General features: G+C 45.8%; 1 protein-coding gene across 2 annotated transcripts in view; it reads right to left on the bottom strand.

Moving 5' to 3' along the window:
- Window positions 1–23,597, bottom strand: part of Arfgef2 (ADP ribosylation factor guanine nucleotide exchange factor 2) — an 86,333-nt gene that overhangs the window by 9,947 nt on the left and 52,789 nt on the right. For both annotated transcript variants that reach the window (XM_036183380.1, XM_036183381.1), the window contains exons 20-35: window positions 23,440–23,568; window positions 21,723–21,881; window positions 20,029–20,176; window positions 18,783–18,882; window positions 18,593–18,633; window positions 18,323–18,492; window positions 16,587–16,738; window positions 15,574–15,746; window positions 14,521–14,681; window positions 10,806–10,936; window positions 10,571–10,700; window positions 9,893–10,028; window positions 8,625–8,763; window positions 8,468–8,522; window positions 5,570–5,684; window positions 1,514–1,644 (exon numbers count right to left, since the gene is read on the bottom strand). In XM_036183380.1, the coding sequence (XP_036039273.1) occupies window positions 1,514–1,644; window positions 5,570–5,684; window positions 8,468–8,522; window positions 8,625–8,763; window positions 9,893–10,028; window positions 10,571–10,700; window positions 10,806–10,936; window positions 14,521–14,681; window positions 15,574–15,746; window positions 16,587–16,738; window positions 18,323–18,492; window positions 18,593–18,633; window positions 18,783–18,882; window positions 20,029–20,176; window positions 21,723–21,881; window positions 23,440–23,568 (2,070 nt within the window). The remainder of the gene's footprint in view (window positions 1–1,513; window positions 1,645–5,569; window positions 5,685–8,467; window positions 8,523–8,624; window positions 8,764–9,892; window positions 10,029–10,570; window positions 10,701–10,805; window positions 10,937–14,520; window positions 14,682–15,573; window positions 15,747–16,586; window positions 16,739–18,322; window positions 18,493–18,592; window positions 18,634–18,782; window positions 18,883–20,028; window positions 20,177–21,722; window positions 21,882–23,439; window positions 23,569–23,597) is intronic.

Below are 23,597 nucleotides of genomic sequence, written 5' to 3'. Positions count from 1 at the left end.
TAGATTTCTGTGACAGAGCAAGTTCTAGGACAGCCAAGGCTACACAGAGATTTTAAAGTGAAGTGCTTACCAAATCAGATGGTAGGACTGTACTGTTAGAGACATCTTCTTTTTAGTGAGTAGGAACGCTGCTGTGCAGCGGCCTGCCTTAGCCTCTGGAGTGTGGGGTTACAGGCAAGCCCTTCCACACCCAGACACCCAGCATTAGTCACAACAGGTAGAGGAGCAACTGTGCTGTGAGTGGCCACAGCAGACTGTTATCTGGCCATATGTAAAAGAAATACTGCTATGCTGTGTGATACACATGAACTCAAAGCATTCTGCTAAATTAAAGAATCACACCCCAAAGTTCACACTCTGTACTCTATATGAGATGCTCTGAACAGGCAAATCCAGAGACAGAAAGACAATGAACAATTTGCAGAGTCAGGAAGGCGGGATGATGGAGATTGCTGATGACCACGGTACTGTTTTTCACAGGGCTCAAAACATTCTCAAATGACAGTGTCTGCATGCCTTTGTAAAAACAAAGGACTGAACTGCTTACTTAAAAAAAATGAGAAGGACAGATTGAACATGCAGATGTGTTAAATTCAGCAGTGCTGATCCTCTTAGATGGTGACAGGGCTGAGGCTCTGCCTGGTTACAGGTTGCTGGCTGACTGCAGCCCCTCACTCACAGCATACTAGCCTTGAGCCAGCAAAGTCTCCAATGCAGCATAAGGTTACTACTGGGACGGTGAACACTCAGTTTTGTTTCTAGAATCCTTTGCATGCAGCGAGCCTCTCATACAATACAAAGATGCGCTTTTTAAAGGGAAAGCTGTCTATGCATCTGTGTGCATGGGTGCCACAGTGTGTGCCTAGAAGTCGGAGGGGAGTTGCTGCCCTCCTTTTACTGTGTAGGTCCTGGGCTCAAACTCAGGTTGTCAGGCTTGGTGGCAAATGCCTTCACTCACTGAGCCATCTCACTGGCTTCAGGGTTTTTATATACATATTGTTCCTTTCACATTTTATTGTTTGTTTGCTTGTCTTTATCTATGGCTTGTTTTTCTTTATGATTTTTGAGACAAGATCTCATGCAGTTCAGGCTAGCCTCAAACTTACTGTGTATCCCAGGCAGGCCTTGAACTCATGACAATTCTCTGGCCTTAGCCTACTGAGTGCTGGAATCTCAGACATATGTCATCACACAGCTTCCTCAGTTATTGATGTCCCTGAGATAACACTTTCCCTAGCACCAAGGGAGGGGTGGCATCTGAGCAGTGCTACGGTGATAAGCCAGCTCGCAGAAGAATAAAGACCTTTCACTTTCAATGTTCTTCTGCCTGTGGTATATGTTGTTTCATCGTGTTCAATTGCCAGTGACCAGCACAATGTTTCTAAATGTGAGGTTGGACAGAGATATGCATGATGGGCTGGGGACTGCCTATCTGTGCTGGCTCCAACATGCTGCTGCTACTCACAGCCTCCCATGAACAAGAGTGCCCCAGCCCAGGCCCTGGGGTAGTTACCTGGGCAGCAACCATGTGCTCCGCATCCTCCTTTTTGCTGGTCGCAGGGTAGAAGACAATGTTGTCAATGGTCTGTATCAGCTCCAGCTGAACCACACACTTGATGAGGAGGCTGGCCAACAGTTTCTGATCTACATTAGATGATAAAGATTAACCCTGACAATGACTCAGCACTCTTTACTGAGCTCCTCCTGTGTGCCCAGCACACTTCTTGGTGCTGTGGCATGTCAATGAATGAAAACCCTGTCCCCCACTCCCACAGTACTGGAGAAAATAGGTAAGGCCTAAAAGTGATTGATATCTGCTGTCATGATAGGGTAGAGAGAGGAACCATCAGGGTTGGGTTGCTAGTTTAAGCAAAATGCCAAGAAATGTCTCTCCAAAAATGTGGTTATGAAATAACAAAAGAAGAAAAAAAGGAAAGAGGTAAAGGAGGGAAATTCAGGAAAATTGGAAAGGAAAGGAAGAAAAGAAATTGAACAAAGATTTGAAGTTGAGAGAATTGATTATGCGGATCCTGTGACCTCCATCAAGTCTCATGGTCAGCCACAGCTCTCCTACATCACAGCTGTGGACTGCGCCCTCATGGCAGGTGGGCAGGCTGCCAATGCTAGTGAGCCTCTGTGAGCAGGCACAGCTCAGTTTACGAGACGGGAGAGCTCTTCTAAGTCCGTACTTTCTGGGCCACTTTTCTTCCATCTTGGAAGTGGTGTGGCTTTCTGCATCTCCTACTTCTCCTGTCTTGAGGGCACTTGCAGCCACAAGGTTCTAGATGTGATCCCCACCCCTGGGCTTGGGTGTGAGGAGATGCTCTTTTACCCTGTGAAGTGGTGAACCTTTGACTGGTCACAGTTCTTTATTTTGACTCTTCCCTGTTCATAGCTACAAGTTCATATCTGCCACTGAGACCGACTCCATCCACCCTGTGTCTCCAGCTCTTTGGCTCACATCTCACAAGTGTTGTCCGGTTCATGGTCCACTGTGGTAAAATGATTCTCTCCCAGTGCATGAGAGACCAGAGTGCTGGAAAGTTCATAGAGCCATGGTGAGAGAAGGAAGGAAACATCTGTCTTTTTAAACGTGGTGTAAAAGTCTACAACCGTGTACCAATCCTCTATGCAGAATGTTCCAACTTTTGAGGGGCTAAGCTCAGGAGTAGAATGTTTCCCTAGCACGTGAAATCCTGGGTTAAGTCTCCAGAAACACCTAAAATAGTTTTTTTGTTATTGTTGTTGCTTTTTTGTTTTTTAATGTATATGAATGTTTTGCCTGCACAGACGTCTGTGTTCCATGTGCATTCCTGGTACCCAAGGAGGCCAGAAGAGGGCATCAGATCCCCTGGAGCTGGAGTTACAGAAGGTTATGAACCTCCATGTAGAACTAGAACCAAATTCAGGTCCTCTATAAGAACAGTCAGTGCTTTTAACTGCTGAGCCATCTCTCCAGCCCCCTAATTGAACTTTAATTTTTAAGAAATACAAAGTCAGTTAGGTACGGTGGCATACAACTTTAATTCCAGCACTCAGGAGGCAGAGGCAGGCGGAGCTCTAAAGCAAGCTTCAGAGAACTTGTCTCAAACAAACAAAAATACAGTGAAGTTGTAGCTGGTATTAATAAAAAACCAAACTAGGGGCTGGAGAGATGACTCAGAGGTTAAGAGCATTGACTAGTCTTCCACAGGTCCTAAGTTCAATTCCCAGCAACCACGTGGTGGCTTACAACCATCTTATGCCCTCTTCTGGCATGCAGGCATGCATGCAGGCAGAACACTATACATAAATAAATCTTAAAAACAAACAAACAAACAAACAAACAAACAAACAAAACAAAACTGTATAGCCAGGTATGGTGGCCATATCCTGGAGGCTGAAGCAGGTGTCCCAAGGACTACAAGTTTTAGACCAGCTGGACTAAAGTTAGATAGTGGTTCACAAAACAAACAGAAATGGAACTGTGCAAACATTTTGGGCTCAGAAGGGAGGTTGAGTTGGAAAAGCAGGAGAAAGAATTTAACTGCTGACTGGAGGCATAGCAGAGGCCTGGTCCCAAACACAGACATCTTGTTGCCGAGTGAGTCCCCTATTGAGAGGAATTTATACTTGACCCCATCTACCTAATGAGATGCTCTAGAGGAGATGACAAGTCAGACTCTTCTCCCCTGGCTGTGGGCAGTTACTACAAGACAGGGCCTCAGTCCCGGGAGCCTTTTGAGTGGATTTCAAGGTGACTTTTTGTCCTACTGTGCTGTTTCAGAAGTTCAGTCAGCATTTACTTCAGAGCCTGACATGTGGAGAAGTGGGTGGGACTGCTCTGGAGACAGATGATGGGGACACCGCTTCAGATGGAACAGAACAGTTTGAAGTGTCCAAAGCATGCCTGGCCCTGTCTACTACATACTGATAAGTTAGAGCACTTGTCATTCAAATGCAAAGCAGCATTCTTCAAAGGCCAGGAGAGGACCAACGAATTCACACACAGAACAGGACAGTGCCTGGCACATAAACAGGGTCCTATGGTGTAGCCATGGATGGCCTGGAGCTGTCTATGGAGATCAGAATAGGAGCTTCAAACCCAGAGATCCACCTGCTAGGATTAAAGGCATGTGTTACCATGCCCAATAGCACATTTCAGGTTTTTGTTTCTTTTAAGATTTATTTATTTTATGTGTGGGTGTTATGTCTACAAGTAAGTCTGCACACCAGAAGAGGGAACTGGATCCCATAGTACTACAGTTATAGACAGTTGTGAGCCACCATGTAGGTGCTGGGAACAGAACCTATGTCCTCTACAAGAATAGCCAGTGCTCACTGAGCCATCTCTCCAGTCCACATTCCAGTTCATTCATTCATTTATTTATTTTTAAGATTTTATTTTATTATTTATTTATTTTTTTGTTTGTTTGTTTGTTTTTGAGACAGGGTTTCTCTGTGTAGCTTTGTGCCTCTCCTGGATCTTGCTCTGTAGCCCACGCTGGCCTTGAATTCACAGAGATCTTCCTGCCTCTGCCTCCCAAGTGCTGGGATTAAAAGCATGTGCTACCACCGCCTGGCCCTCTTTTTTTTTTTTTTTTTAAACTTATTTTTATGTGCATCGGTGTTTTGCCTGCATGTATGTCCGTATGAGGGTGTCAGATCTTGGAGTTACAGACAGTTGTTAACTGCCATGTGGGTGCTGGGAATTGAACCTGGGTCCTCTGGAAGAGCAGTTAGTGTGCTCTTAACCACTGAGCCATCTCTCCAGGCCCACACTCTAGTTCCTAGAGCTACTTTTCAAAACAAAAGAGCAAAACACTACATGAACAAAATTAAGAGACAAACCAGAGGAGTAACTGGAATTGATTTGCAGAACACGCACAGTCCCAGAAGGATGTGACAGACGCAGAGCAGGCTCTCACAGACATGAAAAAAGGCTCCAGTCAATCATAATTAAGCAGAAAATAATTCCAGAGACATAGAATTTTATTGAGGTATTCCCAAAGATCATGCAACCAGGAGCAACCTTAACAGATGGCAATCTGGAAACATCAATCAAAACACCAAATGCTCTTCTTACCATCTAACCCCACTGTTAGTTCATTTCTAGGAATTTTCTAATGACGTGTGTTAAAGTATGTCATGCAGAACAGTACACAAGGGTAACAGTCACAAATGAAGTAAAAACAAAACAATAAGTATCCATTATTAACATCTACTTCAACAAAAATGCATCTATATATTGGGGTAACAGACAACAGTATCAAAGAATGTAAAAACTGTGTATTGATAGTGAATGAGGCATTAAGTGGAAAGGGAGTACCGTATACTGTCCTGTAACTGGCATAAGGAGGAGAGGAGAACACATGTGTGCAGGTACATGTCTGAATGTGTATGTGCATGTATTTGCAGGCATGTGGATAAAATGACTTCAGAGAGGCTTGATCAAGCCTGGCAACACCATGGCACAGGAGAGCAGTCTCCTGTTGGCACATCTGTGCTTTCCAAATATCTGAATTATATAAATGTGTTGTCCAGTTAAAATAAATACATGGAAACACACCCAGAACAAAAGAGGTCTTACTTGCATGTGGTGCGCCCTTCCAACTGTCGTCTGTGGGGTTGGAGAACTGGCTCTGCCCTCTCTCAGAGGCATTCCTGTCCATGCTACTTAAAGACTGGCGGTCCAAGTCCACATCCTGATGTAAACCAGAAAAAAAAAAAAATGACAATGTTTGCTTCTTTTTGGTGTCCAGCACAGACGTGACTCTTTTTTTTTTTTTTTTTTTTTTTTGGTTTTTCGAGACAGGGTTTCTCTGTGTAGCTTTGGTGCCTGTCCTGGATCTTGCTCTGTAGACCAGGCTGGCCTCGAACTCACAGAGATCCGCCTGCCTCTGCCTCCCGAGTGCGGGGATTAAAGGCGTGTGCCACCACCGCCCAGCCAGACTTGACTTTTTAACACCAATGGCTCATGCTAAATTTAGTTAAAATTTCACATTCTCCTATTTAAACTCAAGACATTTCTCTACACATTATAATGATGAGTGTGACAGATTTTTAATTAGGTCAAGTTCCAAAATAAACCAGCAATGTTGTAACTACTGATAGTAAAATGAATATTTAAAGACAAAATTAAAAAATGAGGGGCCAACAAGATGGCCCAGCAGGTAAAAATGCTTGTTGCTGAACCTCATGACCCGAATATGATCCCCAAGACCCATGTGATGGAAGCAAAGGACTGAGTCCTGCAAAGTTTCTTTTTCATCTCCACATGTATACCACAGCAGATATGTACTCCATGTTCTCTCTCCCTCCCTCCCTCTCTCTCTCTTTATCTCTCTCTCCCCCTCTGTTACACACACACACACACACACACCACACTAATTTTTTGAGAGAGAGAGAGAGGAGGGAAAGCAGAATTAAAAAAGAAGAAAATGTTTATATTTATTTTAGGTTTTTGGAGACAAGGTCCCCTTATGTAGACCCGGTCTACTATATAGCCCTGGACATCACTCTATAGACCAGGCTGGGTTTGAACTCACAGAGATCCAGCTGCCTCTGCCTCCTGAATGCTGGGATTGAAGGTGAGCACCACCATACCAGCAAACCCAGCAAATGTTTAAATACCAGGCTTTACTTTAAACTGAATAAACTCCTGGGACAGTGAGATGGCTCAGCAGGTAAAAGCACTTGCCATTATGTCTAATGTTCAATCCCTGGAGTAATCCACATGATGAAGCTGTGACGCACTGCTCTAAGTAGTCTTTGACACACACACACACACACACACACACACACACACACACACACACACTCACTTTAAAAAAAAATCCCAAAATAAAAATAGAATAAATTTTGACTCCATCCATCTTCATGTTTAAGGCCCAAATCCTTTAAAAACCTAATGTTCTTAGTGTTATTTGGGAATGCAAATGAATAATTCTCAGATTCACACATCTTCCTGAAGTAGTAAAACAAAGAATTTGTTTGTTTGTTGGTTTTTGTTTTTTTGAAACAGGATTTCTTCTGTGTAGCCCTGGCTATCCTAGAACTCGCTCTGTAGACCAAGCTGGCCTGGAACTCATAGAGATCCGCCTGCTTCTGTCTCCTAAGTTCTGGGGTTAAAGGCGTGCACTGCCACTGCCACCACTACCACCCAGCTCAAAACAAAGGATTTTAAAGAGAGATTTAAATTAGAACTTTTAGGTTAAGAGCACTAACTGTTCTTCCAAAGGACCAGTTTGGTCCCCAGTACCCAGGTCAGGTGGCATCACAACTCTCTGTAACTCCAGTTCCAAGGGATCCAATTCCCTTTTCTGGCCTCCAGGGGCACTGTACTCACATGCACAAATCCATACTCACATACACGAATGTACACATAATGACAATTTTTTAAAAATCAAAATTATGCGACTTCATACAAAAGTAAGATGATCCTGTCTTTGGTGAGCAGGACCCTGTAAATTCAGGACAGCAGTAAACAAGGAGCTGTTCAAGGAACTCCGCAGAGAGCTGGTCCCGGAGAGAACAGACCTGAGTAATGTGCAGCTCCTGAGAAGACCATTCTCAAAAGACACAGAGACACGCTCACAAGGCTTTGTGCCCAGCTATCTTCATTTCACCTGAGTGCAAGTCCATGGCGTGTGCGGACACAAGGACAAGAAATGCATATGGTGACTTTCACTGCAGAAGGAGCCTTGTTTAGGAGCACACTTTCTTGTACTTTGTAGGAAACGATAAAGGCCTAGTTAGTTCTTGGGGGGATGAGGCAGAGGGGGCACACTATGTATCTATCCCCGGTAGGTGTGGAACTCAGAGAGACCTGCCTGCTTCTGCCTGAGCACAGGGATCAAAGGTATGCACTATCACACCAGGCAGGTATGTCAATAGTAGATCTTGTGAACTTTTTCACTCCCATAAGGAAACTACAAACCATATAGGCTGACTGGTGTTGTATATTTTCTGTTATGACAAATAAAGTTTGCTTAGAGAGATTTGATCCCAGCACATGGAAGGCTCCACGCCTTTAATCTCAGCACTAGGGAGGTGGAGACAGGAACATAAGGCAAATAGAGACAGGATCTCTAGAGCCCATTCAGTCTGAGGATTCATAGAGAAAGGATCCCAAATTTGGTCTGAGATTTCGTAGAGGTAAGAAGTCTCTCTAGTGGCTGGCTGCTCTGCTTCTCTGATTTCCAGGCAATTTTTTTTTTTTTTTTTTTTTGTCAGAACACAAACAAAATATCAAATAACAGACTGGTGTTTTAAATTATATTTTACTTGCTTATTTTATGTGTTGGGGTGGGATAGAAAGGGGTCGTGTGTGCCGAGGTGTGCCTGTGGGGGTCAGAGGACCATGTGGGTCTAGGGCACTGAACTCAGGCCATTAGTCTTGGCAGCAAGGGCCCTTACCATTGAGTGACCTTGTTAGCCTAGGCTGACTAATCTTATTAAGTTATGAGGAGAGAATAAAGGAGCCTACCAAATGTTTATCTGATGACTCTTCTTCCATTCCCGCAGGTCTCCATGTCAGCAAACTTAAGGGAACAGGAAACGAGGCAAAGGTCAGTATAAGTTGCACCCGGGAGCCCAACGATGTCCCCTGAACACATGAACAAAGTAACCGCCTTAGCACTTACACATGTGGAATGGTGGTTTTGAAAATGTCCAACATGCAATTGCAGGTTTCGTCCCAAACAGCATGGCTAAACTTCTCTCCGTTGGATATGACGAGGTTCTCTAAGCAATTAGTGCCTGATCGCGCCAACTGTTCATTATCTGCAAATCCAACAGCATCTGCCATTAAACTTTAACTGCTGTCCTGACCAAACCAAATGGGATCCAGGTCTGATGGATCCATGGTCTGTATCTGCTATTGTGAGGTGAGGAATGTAGCTGGAGGTCTGTAGGCTTTGATGAAACCAGGCTATAGAGGGTCATATATTACAGCTAAAGTCACAATTTGTGAAGAGACACAAATTGGGGCTGGAGAGAGAGCTCAGAGGTTAAGAGCACTGGCTGCTCTTCCAGAGGATCTGGGTTCAATTCCCAGCACTCATATGATTGCTCACAGCTACTGTAACTCCTACCCAGGGGATTCCTCTTCCGGCCTTCATGGACATCCGGCACACACATGGTGCACAGACATACATGCAGGTAGAACACCCATGCACATGAAATTAAAAAAATTTTAAAATGCATATTTTTAAAGAAACACAGTGATTCAGTCAGTTTTGTTAGTAGGGGCGGAGAAAGATCAGAGTTTTGTTACTTTAATTAACTGGCTCACAAACCAGAAATGGCTGAGATACAGAAAAATCATGTTTCTGATTTAATCACTAATAACAACATTTTCAATTTTTGCCATCAAAATAATATAGCTGTTTGCTGCTTACTTAAAAATGGGAGTCACTTTTCAAAAATCTTAACTGAATTTAACTTTGCCCTGGCCAAAACAGGATCCAGGTCTGACTGATATACACTAACATGAACATATAACTACTCAAACGAAAGGATGTCCACTGATGAAGCTGTTGATCTTGATTCCAAAAGTACTTTTAAAAATACTGTAGTATAAAAAAATTACGGGGTTGGGGACTTATCTCAGTGGTAGAGTGCTTGCCTAGCAAGCGCAAGGCCCAGGGTTCGATCCTCAGCTCCAAAATAAATAAATAAAATAAAAAAATTACAATCATATAAAACTTGAAAGCACAAAAGTACACCTCATCTTTTAAAACAAAAACAATGAAATCCATCTTTAAAAAAATGCTTTATAAACTAACCTGGGAGGAGACCAGTGGATTAAATTGTACACAGTATCCCTTGGCATTACATCTCTACTTTTACAGACAAAAAGTTAATTTTCATTAGATTCTGTAAGAGGAATGTCCCCTGACTTAATGAATACCTTGTTTCACGCACCACTGCAGCTGTGCGAACACATCAGAGAGAAGCACTTCATTCAGAGCCTCGTAGAACTGCGTGAACACATCACAGATAGCATACAGTGCATGATTGCAGGTGGTAGTCATCCACTCTGATTTCTGGGGAAAAAAGAAAAAGATGGATCTTCCAAACCAACCTCTCTGTAGTGAGATGGCTATTCCTGTAGCTAGAAGATCGTTTAGTAAATATCAACATCTTAAAACTGTCTACATCCACTCACTCAGAACCACTACCTACAGAAATAGTCAGATGTGTAAACAAATGTTTACTGAGGAAGATGACATTCACCCTCTGAAAACAGCATGATCTGGGGAGTGATTGCCTGGTCCCCGTTGTCCCCACCTATCACTTCACTGAGTCCTTAGGGCTCAGGTGATACAACAAAACAACAAAGATGAGCAGCCAGGAGCCTGCAGTGCTGGCAGGCACAGTGCCCAGGGTTAGGTGGGCAAACCACGAGTTACTTCTCTCCTTTTCCCTGGAAAGGGATGCCCCAGGACTAGCTGGCACTGGCCTACGAGGGACAGCCTATCGTCCACTTGTGTTTTCAAACCTGTTACTTGGCCACACAATCCCACTAAGGCCAGCAGGCTTCGGGCCCATCACACCCACTCGTAACAATGCTGTAGCTATCACTCACCTCTGACTGTTGCTCAGGGAGTTTCATGTTGTCAAAAATTCTAAACACGATTCTGAAAAGGTCCTGCCACCAGTGCTTTGCAAAGGTGTGGCCATAGCTCTTCATGATCTCAAACATGACGGTGAGTCCTCTGGGGTAAAAGCAAAGGAGAGCAGGCAGGGAAGAAAACACCAAGACCAAGATGTGGGAGGGAAGGAAGCTGGCTTATTTTAGTGATGCCCTGGGGATCTGTTACCTTGTGCGCACATCTAACTTGCATCTGTTAATGATGCAGGAGAGCTCAAACAGGATGGGAAACCAGCCTCTGACCCAGACTCTGTCACCAGGAGCCACATTCATGTCATCACTTGTGTATTCTTGCAGTACCTGCAATGAAAACCCTTTCTCAGATGTAGCCTAAGCAAGCAGTAGGGATCAGAATGGCAACCACACAAAGACTGAGGCTCCAGACAACCTCTGTTCCTCAAATTCTCTCTTCAGCAGCATAGAGGGGGAAATACCAGAGACTGAGACACTGACCTGCCCACTAGAGGTGTTATTCCTCAGAACCTACAGACCTGAGTAAGGAAGCTCACCAGAACCCTGGGGCAGAGTGTTACATTAAGAATTGTGCTAGCCGGGCGGTGGTGGTGCACGCCTTTAATCCCAGCACTCACGAGGCAGAGGCAGGCGGATCTCTGTGAGTTCAAGGCCAGCCTGGTCTCCAAAGCGAGTTCCAGGAAAGGCGAAAAACTACAGAGAAACTTTGTCTCGAAAAACTCACAAAAAAAAAAAAAAAAAAGAACTGTGCTAAAGACCACAGGCTGCTGACCAAGTGCCCAGAATACCCTGTGTCCAGAGCATTACTGCAAGACATAGTGCTCAACAGCAGCGGCTGCCAGTTACTCAGTGCTTGCTATGTGCTATTTCCTGACAAGCTCACGGGCACAGGCACTGACACCAAAGTGGCTGCACAGGGTCAGGTAGCCAGGGCCTTGCAGGCTTTCTACAGCCTGGTGCAAAGCTGCACTTCGACTGGGGGGTCTGCAAGCACTCCTGAAGTGGTGTTGGAGCTGTCTTATCAACTCTGGTTACAGAACATGAGGCAATTTCTCTCTGTACTTCAGTGAAGGATATAAGGACTCATCTGATCTGACCTTCCTTTGGGAGCAGGTGTGTACGTGGTGCAAGTGGAACCCAGAGCCTTGTGCACACTAAGCACACACTCTACCACCAAGCTCTGTGCCCAACCCTCACTGGGGATTCTAAACTGTGCTTTCTCAGGTGTGTCAGTTTTTAAAATGGGAAATTTGATTTGAGCAATGAGTGAACACACAGAAAATGCCCAGACCATGCCTAGCAGATCTAAGTGACCAGGCAACACTGGGTCTCAATGTCACTGCATCACAAGGAGCTGTTATAGGGCCAGCTACCTTACCAGATAGACTCTTCTCAAGACTGTGAAGAATACTTAAGGTTTGTATAGATCATTGTAGCTAACTGGGCATGTTTCCCTCATTTTAATGCTTTGAAACTGTTCCTTAAGTTGTTTACAAGTCTCCTGCAGAAAGATGAAACATATCAGAAAACCCAGACACCTTCTTCAGAAGCAAACAAAAGGTGGCTATTATTGGAGAGGGTGGTGGTAGGGATGGGCCCTGTGCATGCAAAACTCTGCCACTAACTTCCATCCCCAATCTACAGACACAATGTGGAATTGTGATTTTTCAAGCGTGTCATGGTGGCCAAAATGTCATTTCTTAAAAGGGAGACTTGTTTTCTTTCTTGTTTTTGAGAAAAGGTCTATGTAGCCTTGGCTGTCCTGGAACTCACTATGTAGACCAGAGTGGCCTCGAACTAACAGAGATACACTTGCCTCTGCCTCCTGCATGCTGGAATTAAAGGCACGTGTCACTACTCCTGGACTTCTTGTTTTTCTGAAAGCTCAATTTTTAAATTTTATTTATTTATTTATTTGTTTTGTTTTTTGAGATAGGGTTTCTGTGTAGCTTTGGCTGTCCTGGAACTCTCTTTTGCAGACCAGGCTGGTGTAGAGAGCTGCGTGTAGCCGCACCCTAAAGATGGCGCTGGCTTCTACCCTCTGCCTTCCCGATGGCAAACACTCTTTATGGTAAACAGCTCCTTATTTGGCTATGGCTGGATTCGTGTGCTGCTGGCATATGCGTGAACCTGTGGACAGTGCCCACGTGGCTGCCTGGGGTTGGCAGCCCAGCCCTACTTAGGTGCTGGGAGAGGCTTGCCCCGGGGAGAGAGAGACACAATGCAACTAAACAAAGGGTCCTGATTAAACTGTATTAAGAAGAATCCCGGTGTTGCGTCATCCTTGCTGGTCGAGGCGGGCGCGACAGGCTGGCCTCAAACTCAGAGATTCATCTGCATCTGCCTCTGCCTCCCAAATGCTGGGATTAAAGGTTTGCGCCACCACTGCCTGGAAAAGATCTATTTTTTAACATTAAGTGTATTCATGTGGGAGTGTGCACATGAGCATGGGCTTGCAGAGGCCAGAAGGTGTCTGGCCCCTAGAGCTAGAGTTACAGGCAGCCGTGAGCTGTACTGTGTGGGTCCTGGAACCAAACTCTGGTCCTCTGAAGGGCAGGCAAATGGTCTCACCACTACGGCATCTCCTCAAACTGACTGTTTTCTTTCATAAGAAATATCTAGCTTCTTGACCTTTCTGCCTAAACACGACAGCTAGCATACTGTTACCTTCCAGGAAGGTAGTCTGTGGAAGAAAGCTCAGTATGAACAACAGTCAAGTATGATGTGAGTACCTGGAATCCCAGCACTCAGCAGGCCGAGGCAGGAGGACTGCCTTAAATTCAAGGCCAGCCTGGGCTACATAGTAAGTTCCACATTAGCTTGGGGTACACAGCAAGACATTGTTTCAAAAAATAGAAAAAATTGCTTATCTAGCTTATGTCTATATTCATAGACTTAGAAAGCAGAAGCAGGAGGATTATCATAAGTACAAGGCCCGACTGAGCTACATAGTGAGATGTCTTTTTTTTTTTTTTGATAAATTATCTATTTTTATTTCATGTGCATTGGTGTTTTGCCTCCCTGTATGTCTGTATGAGGGTATCAGATTGCCTGAAACTGGAGTTACAGATAGTTGTGAGCTGCCTTGTGGGTGATGGGAATTGAACCTGGGTCCTCTGGAAGAGCAGCAGTGCTCCTGACTGCTGAGCCATCCAGCCCTGAGATGCTGTGTTTAAAATGCCAAAAACGAGCCAGGCAGTGGTGGCACACGCCTGTAATCCCAGCACTCGGGAGGCAGAGGCAGGCGGATCTCTGTGAGTTCAAGGCCAGCCTGATCTACAGAGCTAGTCCAGGAAAGGCTCCAAAACTACAGAGAAATCCTGTCTCGAACCCCCCCCCAAATAAATAAATAAACAAACAAACAAATAAATAAATAAATAAATAAATAAATAAATGAAATGCCAAAAAGGGGGGTGGAGACTGGCAAGAGGGCTCAGTGTCAAGGCACCAGTGAATAAGTCTGACAGCTATCATTGTTTAAAAACAAAAAAAACAAAAAAAAAAAAAAAAACACCTTCACAGCAAGCACAAGGCCCTGGGTTCGATCCTCAGCTCTAAAAAAAAAAAAAAACCAAAACCACCTTCACTATGAATAAAATAAATGCCAGTATGCTCATGTATACACAATAAGGAAAAGTAACACTATGGCAGCAGTCTGAAATGGACAGACATTTCTCTTCTTTTTTTCCCTTAGGACAGGGTTTCTCTGTGTAGCCCTGCTGTCCTGGATCTCACTCTGTACATCAGGCTGGCCTCAGACTCAGAGATTCCCCTGCCTCTGCCTCCTGAGTGCTGGGGTTAAAGGCACGGCCACTATGTCAAGCCTTGGACACACTTTTCTAACACACTGGTGGGAACAGCTTTGTCAGCAGCAAGGGTCCTGCCCACAGAAACAAGGATGGGAGACATACCCGCGGCCTCTCTGAGACATATTTCCCACAGAAGCGGATGAGCCGGATGGCCTCCATGCTGGTGTCGGGGAAAGCGGCATTGCAGGCAAACTCTGACAAGCACTTCACAGCGTCCTGGAAGGAGTCGATGGCTGCAGGGAAGTGGTGCTGGAAAATGGTTGCTGGGGAGACATAAGGCAGCAGGGTTTGGGAATGGAGGTCAGAGACAACTGCCTTCATGCAGCAGGGCCTCTGGAGAAGGCTTTTCACAGCTGCTCTACTTTTTCTGGGCCTCAATTCCTTTGACAAAACGGAGGAAACAAAGGTTACTCATTGTGGCTCTGTTTACAACGTCCGCAACACAAGCATGGAACACTAAACATCTGCTCCCACGGGAAAGAGGAGCTTCCTGTGAGCCTGTCATGTTCTCGTCAACCAGTGACCCTGAGCTTTGTTTTGGCTGTGTTCTTGACGCCTTGTGTATCAGGTCAGACTGTTGAAGCATCAACACTAAACCAACAACCAACGGCACTGCGACGCCTGCCTACAGCAAGCTTGTCTTTCCGTACAGGACACATCACTGCACACTCAGGACTCAGCATCATGCTCTAGGTCATTTTCAAAGTGAAATCACCAACGGAAAGCATGGAAAGGTAAAAACTGGCACTTGGCAGACTGCAGAAAGGACCTGATTGCCGTGATGGGAGCTCCACCTTGTTCTAGCTCAGCTCAGAGTGTGTCTTGGGTGACTTGGACTTTCTGCTGCTCCCCATACCCATGTGTTAACAAAAGACCACCAAAGCAGTGAGAGAAGGACCAGGTCGGGGTTAGGTCTACATTGCAGTGAGCCAGCAGATTCAGACATGGGACTTGCAAGGATTGAGAACTGGCTGCATCGCCTTCGCTGGGCTGCTGTGAAGATGAAAACATGCTTCTAACCCTGCCCAGCATGTTCTCCCAACACAGCAGAAATAGAGCAAGGAAGCCCTGTAACAGGAAGATGGACAGCTAAGAAGGGGGTCACCTGCTAGACTTCAAGAAGGATGTCAGAGGGGAGGGAACGGAGACACTTACAGACGATGTGGCCTGTGGTTTGGAAGGCCAGTTCCACAATGTTCCCATCGTGGTCAGAGGCTGCCTGGTGGAACACAGCAAAGATGTTCTTCCAGCCTGAGCGGATGTTGGCTGCCTGGGAGCTCACCATCTGGGCGATGCAGCGGATCACCATGTCCCGGATGGTTGGGGACCTAGGCAAGAGGTGGAGGGTGGGGAGATAGAACTTTCCGCTAACATATTAGAAAATCATGTTTTACAGCACATAGTAATGCATATTCGATCAGGCTCAGCTTCTCCTCCTACCCCACTGTGGAATTAGAGTGATCATCCTGCAATCACAGAACCATAAGGTCAAGAAGAAAGTGCTACTTGAATGTCCGGTAGAAGCAAGGAAGAAGCAGGCTGCATAGGCCTGTGTTCACTGACCACATGGCAGCCATTCAGAGAAGGCAGAGAGAAAGCCCGAAGAGTAGAGATGCAACCTGCACCAAAAAAGGGCTGATGCCTACCTAGCCAATTTCAAACAGAAAACAGAATTCCTGGGTTTTTTTTTTTTTTTTTAAAGATTTATTTATTTATTATGTATACAGAAGAGGGCACCAGATCTCATTACAGATGGTTGTGAACCACCATGTGGGTGCTGGGAATTGAACTCAGGACCTCTGGAAAAGCAATCAGTGCTCCTAACCTATGAGCCATCTCTCCAGCCCCGAATTCCTGGGTTTTAGTTACATAAATTTTTCAAACTTATTGGAGATGTATACATGTACACACACAAATGCACATGTACATATATCAGTATGTATATGTGGGAGATGCATGCTGGGAATTGAAACAGGACTGCAGACATTCTAAGCAGAGGCTAAACAATCCCAAGCCCTTGGACTATGTGTTGATTAAAGGAGTTTTACCAGTTGTTCAACCTACCACCAAGAAGAGAGGACGAAATCCATCATGTGGTTAGTGGTGGGAGAGACTTTCAGACAGCGACAGGGAACATGACCAAGGGTCTTCACAATAATGTGCATTACCTATTTTTCTTCATAATGTGCTCAAACGGCCTCAGAAAATCCTTCTGAAATCGGAAGTTGGCTAACTCTCCCTTCTCCAGAAACTTCATGGAGAGCTGCCGCAGTGAATCAACAGCAAAGATGGCCACATCTTCATTGGGGTTACAGCCAACCTAGTGGAACAGGAAGTGAAAAGCAGGTTCAGTGGAACAGTTGGGGATGTGGGGCTCTACATCAAAGGCAGGCAGCCTAGCTGCAAATACTCTGGGAGGCACATCCTGAGACAGGAGATGTTACTTCTTGGCTGACATCTATCAAATGTCAAGTGTCACAATGAAAGACCAGCAAGCCTCCAGCCTCTTTCCTGGGCTGGGATTACAGGTGTGCACGACATTCTTGCATGCAATTATTCTTTCTTCCCTTTTAAGCATTTATTTATTTTTGGTATGTATATAGTATATGTATACCTGTGTGTGGGGTCATGTGTAGTGCATGTGGTGAGATGTTGACATTGGGTGTCTTTCTCTATTGTTTTCTACCTTACTGTTTGAGAAAAGGTTGCTCACCAATCCCGAGCCCACCAATTGGCTAGAACAGCTGGCCAGTGAGCTCTAAGAGCTTGTCTCTGCTCTAAGAGCTTGTCTCTGGCACCATGTGGGGTTACAGATGTGTACTGCCTAGTCCAGCTTTTATGTGTGTTGCTTAAATTGCTAAATGGACACAATATCTCACCACATATGTGGGTTCTAGGGTTCAAACTCAGGTGTTCATGCTTGCATAGCAGGACTGGAGACTGAGTCACATCCCCAGCCCTATGAATAGAATGGAATTTTGAGTAGGGAAATGAAACCATGCCTGGCTTACTCCAGCAGCCATCTGTTTTAGAGTGGTTGTTTGTTCTGGTTGTCTTTGGCTTGTCGCTGACTTACAAACAAATGACTTTTCCAACAAGGTTTTGAAAAAAGGAATGGCAATGGGCCTTTGTATAAGGCATTCTGACACTGAACAGTGTGCAAGCATGGCTTTACTATAGGTCAGTAAGAGGGGACTGTAGGATTTCCCATGTCTCCACGCACCAGCAGGTTTATCCAGATACTTATAATGACATTTGTGGTATTAGCCTGCTCTGAATGTGGGATTATTTTTAAAACACAGTGGCAACAATATGCACAGGTTGTCTGCACATGGTGGTGCATGCCTTTAATTCCAGCACTTGGGAGGCAAGGTGGGCAGATCTCTGTGAATTGAAGGCCAGCCTGGTCTACAAAGTGAGTTCGAGGACATTCAGAGCTACACAGTGAGACTCTGTCTCAAAAGACCTTTAAAAAAAAGAAAAGAAAAAAAAGAAAGGGTCATATCCAGGCTGGCCTAGAACTTGCTGTATAGCCAAGGATGACCATCAACTCCATGCTGGATTGAAGGCATGCACTACCATGTGCTATTTGTGCAATGCTGGGGACTGAACCTAGGGCTCTATGCATGGTGAGCAAGCACTCTACCAACTGAGCTACAGTCCCAGCCATGGGTATGGGATAGGAAAGTATTTTCATACTACTGGACTTTTAATTCTTTCTACATGACTCTGATCCAAATATAAGTACATAAACCCTATCAAGCTGTCCTTGATTTCATAGGGAAAATAAATTGATGGCAAGCCTCCCAAATGGGCCACTCTTCCAATTCCTTCCTTTTGGAATGAATGCAGTGCCTGCTTTCTGTCGGCTGTGGCTAAGCAGTCTGCAGATGCAAGCAGTTACCTTGTTGAAGTGCTCCCCAATGACATGCCATATCCGAGACCACTGCAGCCGGATCCGGCTCATGTTGTAGTAAGATATTTCCACAATCTTCTGCAGGCTGAACATCCGGGGATGGTGGGGGGAAGCCAGCTCATCCATGGACACAGCACACAGCCAGCGGACAAAGTCAACTACAGGACGGGGACAGCAACATATGGGAAGCCTGGTTAGTGACAGTCACACAATCATAAGAGGAGGCTCATACGGTTCTCACAAAAGTCAGATACATACCTATTGCATTTCCATCCAGTCTGGTAGAGCCGGTAAAAATTCTAGGGAGGAAATTGAAATTTCTCAAGTACTCAGAAAAGGAAGAGAGAAAACATTAACAGTTAAACAGATTAGAAGTCACCACACCCAGAAGCTAATAAATGATGCCAGGTGTAGGTGGTGGGGTGTCAGTGGAGAACAAAATCATTACCTGTCCACTGCAACAACCACGCTCTGTGAGCTGGTTTCACCAACAGACTCCTGGAAGCTGGCCATCTGTCTTTTATCTACGCCACCACTCACCAAATTACCTAAAACACAATGCACAAAATCAGCAGGGCTCCCAATATAGCCCAGCATTTAGAACGAAGTACTCAGGCTGAGCACAGTGGTGCACACCTATATTCTTAGCTCTCAGGTGGCAGAGGCATAAGGATCAGAAGTTCAAGGCCAGCCTCTGCTACACAGTAAGTTTGAGGCCAGCCTCTGCTACACAGTAAGTTTGAGGCCAGCATGGGACACAGGAAACTGCCTCAAAAAAGCAAAGCATGCAGACAACAGGAAACACCCTTTGCCTCAAGCAAATACAAAGGACATAAATGAGAAGAGGACTACAAGAGAAACACAGCTAGGAACAGAGTGCCCCACTGCTGACAGGAACATTTGGTTTGGCACACACCCTTGCTATAGGCTCTCGCTTATAGACATCTCCCAGCACTCAGGGAAACAGGCAGGTGAACAGCCAAGGGCTCCAAGACACACAATGGCTCCTCTGCTGCACACTGGTGGGCTGTGCAGGGTTTCACCACAGTCACCCCCCAGAGCAAACAAGAAGCAGGTGCTGTTACCGCCCATCCCCCAGAGCTTGAACTGTCCTGGCTGCACTGTGCCACTCCAGTGTACTTGGACCCAGCAGCCTCAGCTACCTCCCTGCCATGTGTCACTTTCCCAGTGCTTTAGTTTTCTCGGCTACACACAAGGGCAGGTAGCAGCCCTCACATCCCTGGATCATTATGAGGATCAAATGAGCTAAAATATATAAACTGGTTCTCAGAATGTGGCCTGGCACATATGCTTGCCATATGGACTAATATAATCATTACATAGCTGACCAGAGGCCGTCAACCCACAGCAGAGATGGGAACAACTGTTTACTCTAAGAACATGGATAAAATATAGTCAGGATGTAGCCTCTCCCAAGTAAGGACACAGACAGAACAGTGAAGCCCCTACAGCAGGGGGCCCCAACAGGAAAGCACCCTGGCTCGCTGGGAAACCAGATGCTTTACTCAACTCAATCACAAGGCAGCTGAAGCAGCATGCCCATGGAATTCACACACATGGTTTCAGCTGCACAGGAAGGAAGGGTGAACACAGGACAATCCTGATGTGACAGGAAGAGCGTCATCACAGTTAACTTGTCAGTCTGTGCTGGCCATCTGGGCCTGGTATCTTACCGAGGCCAAGACCCAGGAATTCTTCTCCTGCCAATGTGTGGCCCTTCAGGTTCCCTTCTCTTTCCCGCCCGGAGCCAGACAGGTAGCGAGTCTTCACCCCAGTTCCTATCAGCTGAGCGAGCTCCAGCTGGCTGATGCATTTCAAAATCTAAGAAGGGGTGAGAAGTGAAGCCTTGCTTTACAGCCAGAAAGAGGACACCTCAGTTCAGTCAGTCTGTGTTTCCTGGAACATGCAGTTTTTCACAATCAGAATAACACCTAGGCCCTTCGGATGGCTTCCCTCAAGGTCAGAATGGCTGGCTAGGCAGTAGTAAGAGTTCTGTCTACACAACTATGATTGTGGGCTTTAAAAACATACTGCGAGGGAGCCGGGTGGTGGTGGCACTCGCCTGTAATCCCAGCACTTGGGAGGCAGAGGCAGGTGGATCTCTGTGAGTTCGAGGCCAGCCTGGTCTACAAAGCTAGACCAGGCCAGGCTCCAAAGCTACAGAGAAACCCTGTCTCAAAAAACAAAAAAAACAAACAAACAAACAAAAAAATTGCTAAGGGGCTGGAGAGATGGCTCAGAGGTTAAGAGCACTGATTGCTCTTCCAGAGGTCCTGAGTTCAATTCCCAGCAACCACATGGTGGCTCACAACTGTCTGTAATGAGATCTGGTGCTCTCTTCTGGCCTGCAGTCACACATGCTGTATACATAGTAAATAAATAAATAAATCTTAAAAACAAAAAGATACTGCTATACACCATTGTTTCCTAATATTAAAAAGCAAACACACAGGTTGGGCATGGTGGCATATGCCCTTAATCCCAGAACTTGGGAGGCAGAGGTAAGTAGATCTCAGTGAGTTTGAGGCCAATCTGGTCTACAAAGCAAGTTCCAGGCCAGACAGGCTGTGACAAAGAGAAACCCTGTCTCAAACCCTCCCACCCCCAAAATAGTGCAAGCAAACAGTCAGCAGTGGTGGTTCAGGCCTTTAGTCCCAGCACTCGGGAGGCAGAGGCAGGTGGATCTCTGTGAGTTCAAGACTGGACTAGTCTACAGAGCAAGTTCCAGGACAGCCAGGGCTACAAAGGGAAACCTTGTCTCAAGAAAATATGGGTTAAAAAAAAGGCAAACCCAATCAACAGAAGAATTGGTACAGTGAGGTTACACACATGCTCAGAAATACATCTGTATGTGTGTATGTGTAAACCTTGGCTGAAGCAGGGCTCTATTTCCTATGAAACTCAACCCATGTGGTCGGGTCTAGCTCCTGCTCCCCACCCTGTCCACTCTTTTCCTCAGACACTGCACAGAGCCTCTCTGGCTTCTACACTGTTCCTTCATCTTGCCATCTCAGTCTTGCCCTGGGGTCTTTGCAATTCTGTTCTTCATGTCTTGAACGATACTTCTCCCAGCTCATTCCTTCAGCTGTGACCAAATGTGTGCCTCCTACCAAGAAAACTTCCTTAAAACTCTCCTGATCACACCCCCCTACCACCCCAAGCTGCACTCGTTGCTGACTGTCATTATGCCATGTGTTTACTGATTGTTCTCTGCCATCAGTGTCCAGAGGACATGAACTGTCTTTGTGGACAACTTTCAGACTCATGAGGTAAAGGAAGGCTTAACTTTACCAACAACAGAACTGAGCAGAAGAGAAAAAGAATTAAGAGGCCAAGAGTCACCCTGAGAAAAAGCAGGGATGCATACCTCATGCCAAGAGTTGCCAAGGTAGTTGCCATCAGTGTGAGCCACGGTGATGAGTGTCTTTATGGTGTCGATGTTCTTCTGCTTCATTTCTGTGATACTGGAGCTGGCTGTCAGCAGGGAGAAGCGAGCAAGGGCCTGAACATAGGCATCTCGTTCCAGCTGAAAGAGAAGCCCAAGAGAGCACTGTGACTTCACCCACAGTATAGCCACTCACATAGCAGGCTGGCACAGCAAACTTCTCTGCTACTTCCAAGTGCACACAGCAGGCTTTTGGCTCACCAGCCCTCCAGCCATCACATGCTGGCATGCTTCCACTACTGGACCACTGGAGGCTCCCTGTGCACAAGTGCAGTTGAGAACTAGCTCTCTGCAGTGACAAATCACATGCTATCTGTCCTGTGTTCTCATCTCTCTTCTGGATGTCAAGACTGTCAAACAGATGCTAATATTTACATCAAGCATGTCGGATGGGTATAAATGAGGACATAAGCAGTGCCTTTGAGTCTGGAGGGCAATATCACCAGGCTAGAGAAGTACCAGAGTGGGCCTTGAACCTGGCTTCCAGCTTCAGAACCTCACATCTTGATACGAAAGAAAATGCCTAAAAGGTGGATGGGGACAGAAGACTGAAGCTTTCAGAAAAAACTAATATCAGGGTGCATTCTTACTAACCTAGAAACAAGGTGTGGAACACACACCAACCTTGCCACTGTACAACAGCTCTGAGACTGCACTGATGTGTTCAGTGTTTCAGGATTCAAATACGGTTTACATACACACCAATGTTGTATTTAACCATCCACTTCCCCAGAGCAGGGTGGGAGAGAGCGAAGATGTAGTGGGTAGCCATTCCAGCTTTGAACTGGAGGTTCCAACCCCTATTGAGGCTTTGGTAACTGTCATGCCTACAAGGCGGGGTGAAGGGAGGACCCTGAAGACTGGGGATGCGCCGGCTCTCTTGGTTCCTGGACCCTGGACCCTGGAGGTAGACGGAGCAGAGTTCTCCAGAGAACTGCCACACACACCTTTCCCAGACCCTGTAAACTACCCCTTCATTTGTAAGTTACCCCACAAAATAAACCTCCCCTTTAACTACGTGGAGCGGCCTTAATAATTTCACCAATAGAAAATCATAGTAAAAATGAGTTATAAAAAGCAGCAGCTTGGGGTTGGGGATTTAGCTCAGTGGTAGAGCGTTTGCCCAGCAAGCGCAAGGCCCTGGGTTCGATCCTCTGCTCGAAAGAAAAAGCAGCAGCCACTGGGGGACGCAGGAATAAAACTGAGAGCTTCCAGCAGCTGATCACCACACTTTACCAGCAGCTGATCACCACACTCTACTAGCAGCTGATCACCACACTCTACCAGCAGCTGATCACCACACTTTACCAGCAGCTGATCACCACACTTTACCAGCAGCTGATCACCACACTTTACCAGCAGCTGCCCTCAACCAAACACTGAAGCATGGGGCAGGGAAATGTGGCATGTGGACAAAGAGAATGCTTTGTCATTGCTAGTTGAGGAGCTGGTTTTTATTTGGACCCCGGTATTCTTCCAACTGGAACCACTGTTAGCACAAAGCCACAGGTTGCTTCTCAGTGGGAATGAATAAGTAGTTTGCTAAAACACTTGCTGCAAATTCCTGTTAGTTTCACAGCTTTTACAATCTGAGAAAACACACCATGGCATCTATGGAACCCCTCTCACTTCTACCCACCTGCATTCCAAAGATGCAGGCAATGCGGACTGCACACCTGATGCCTTCCAAACACAGGGAGGCCACCTCTGTGTCATCACAGTTCTGCAGGCCAATGCTGTAAGCTGCCAGCAGCGGCGTCCACACCAGCTGCCAAGGAAACAAGTTTCAATAATCTC

This window comes from Onychomys torridus, chromosome 4 (assembly GCF_903995425.1).
Source record: "Onychomys torridus chromosome 4, mOncTor1.1, whole genome shotgun sequence".
Taxonomy (NCBI): Eukaryota; Metazoa; Chordata; class Mammalia; order Rodentia; family Cricetidae; genus Onychomys; species Onychomys torridus.
Note: the sequence above shows the minus strand (reverse complement) of the source record. Positions and strands in the feature narration are given on the sequence as shown.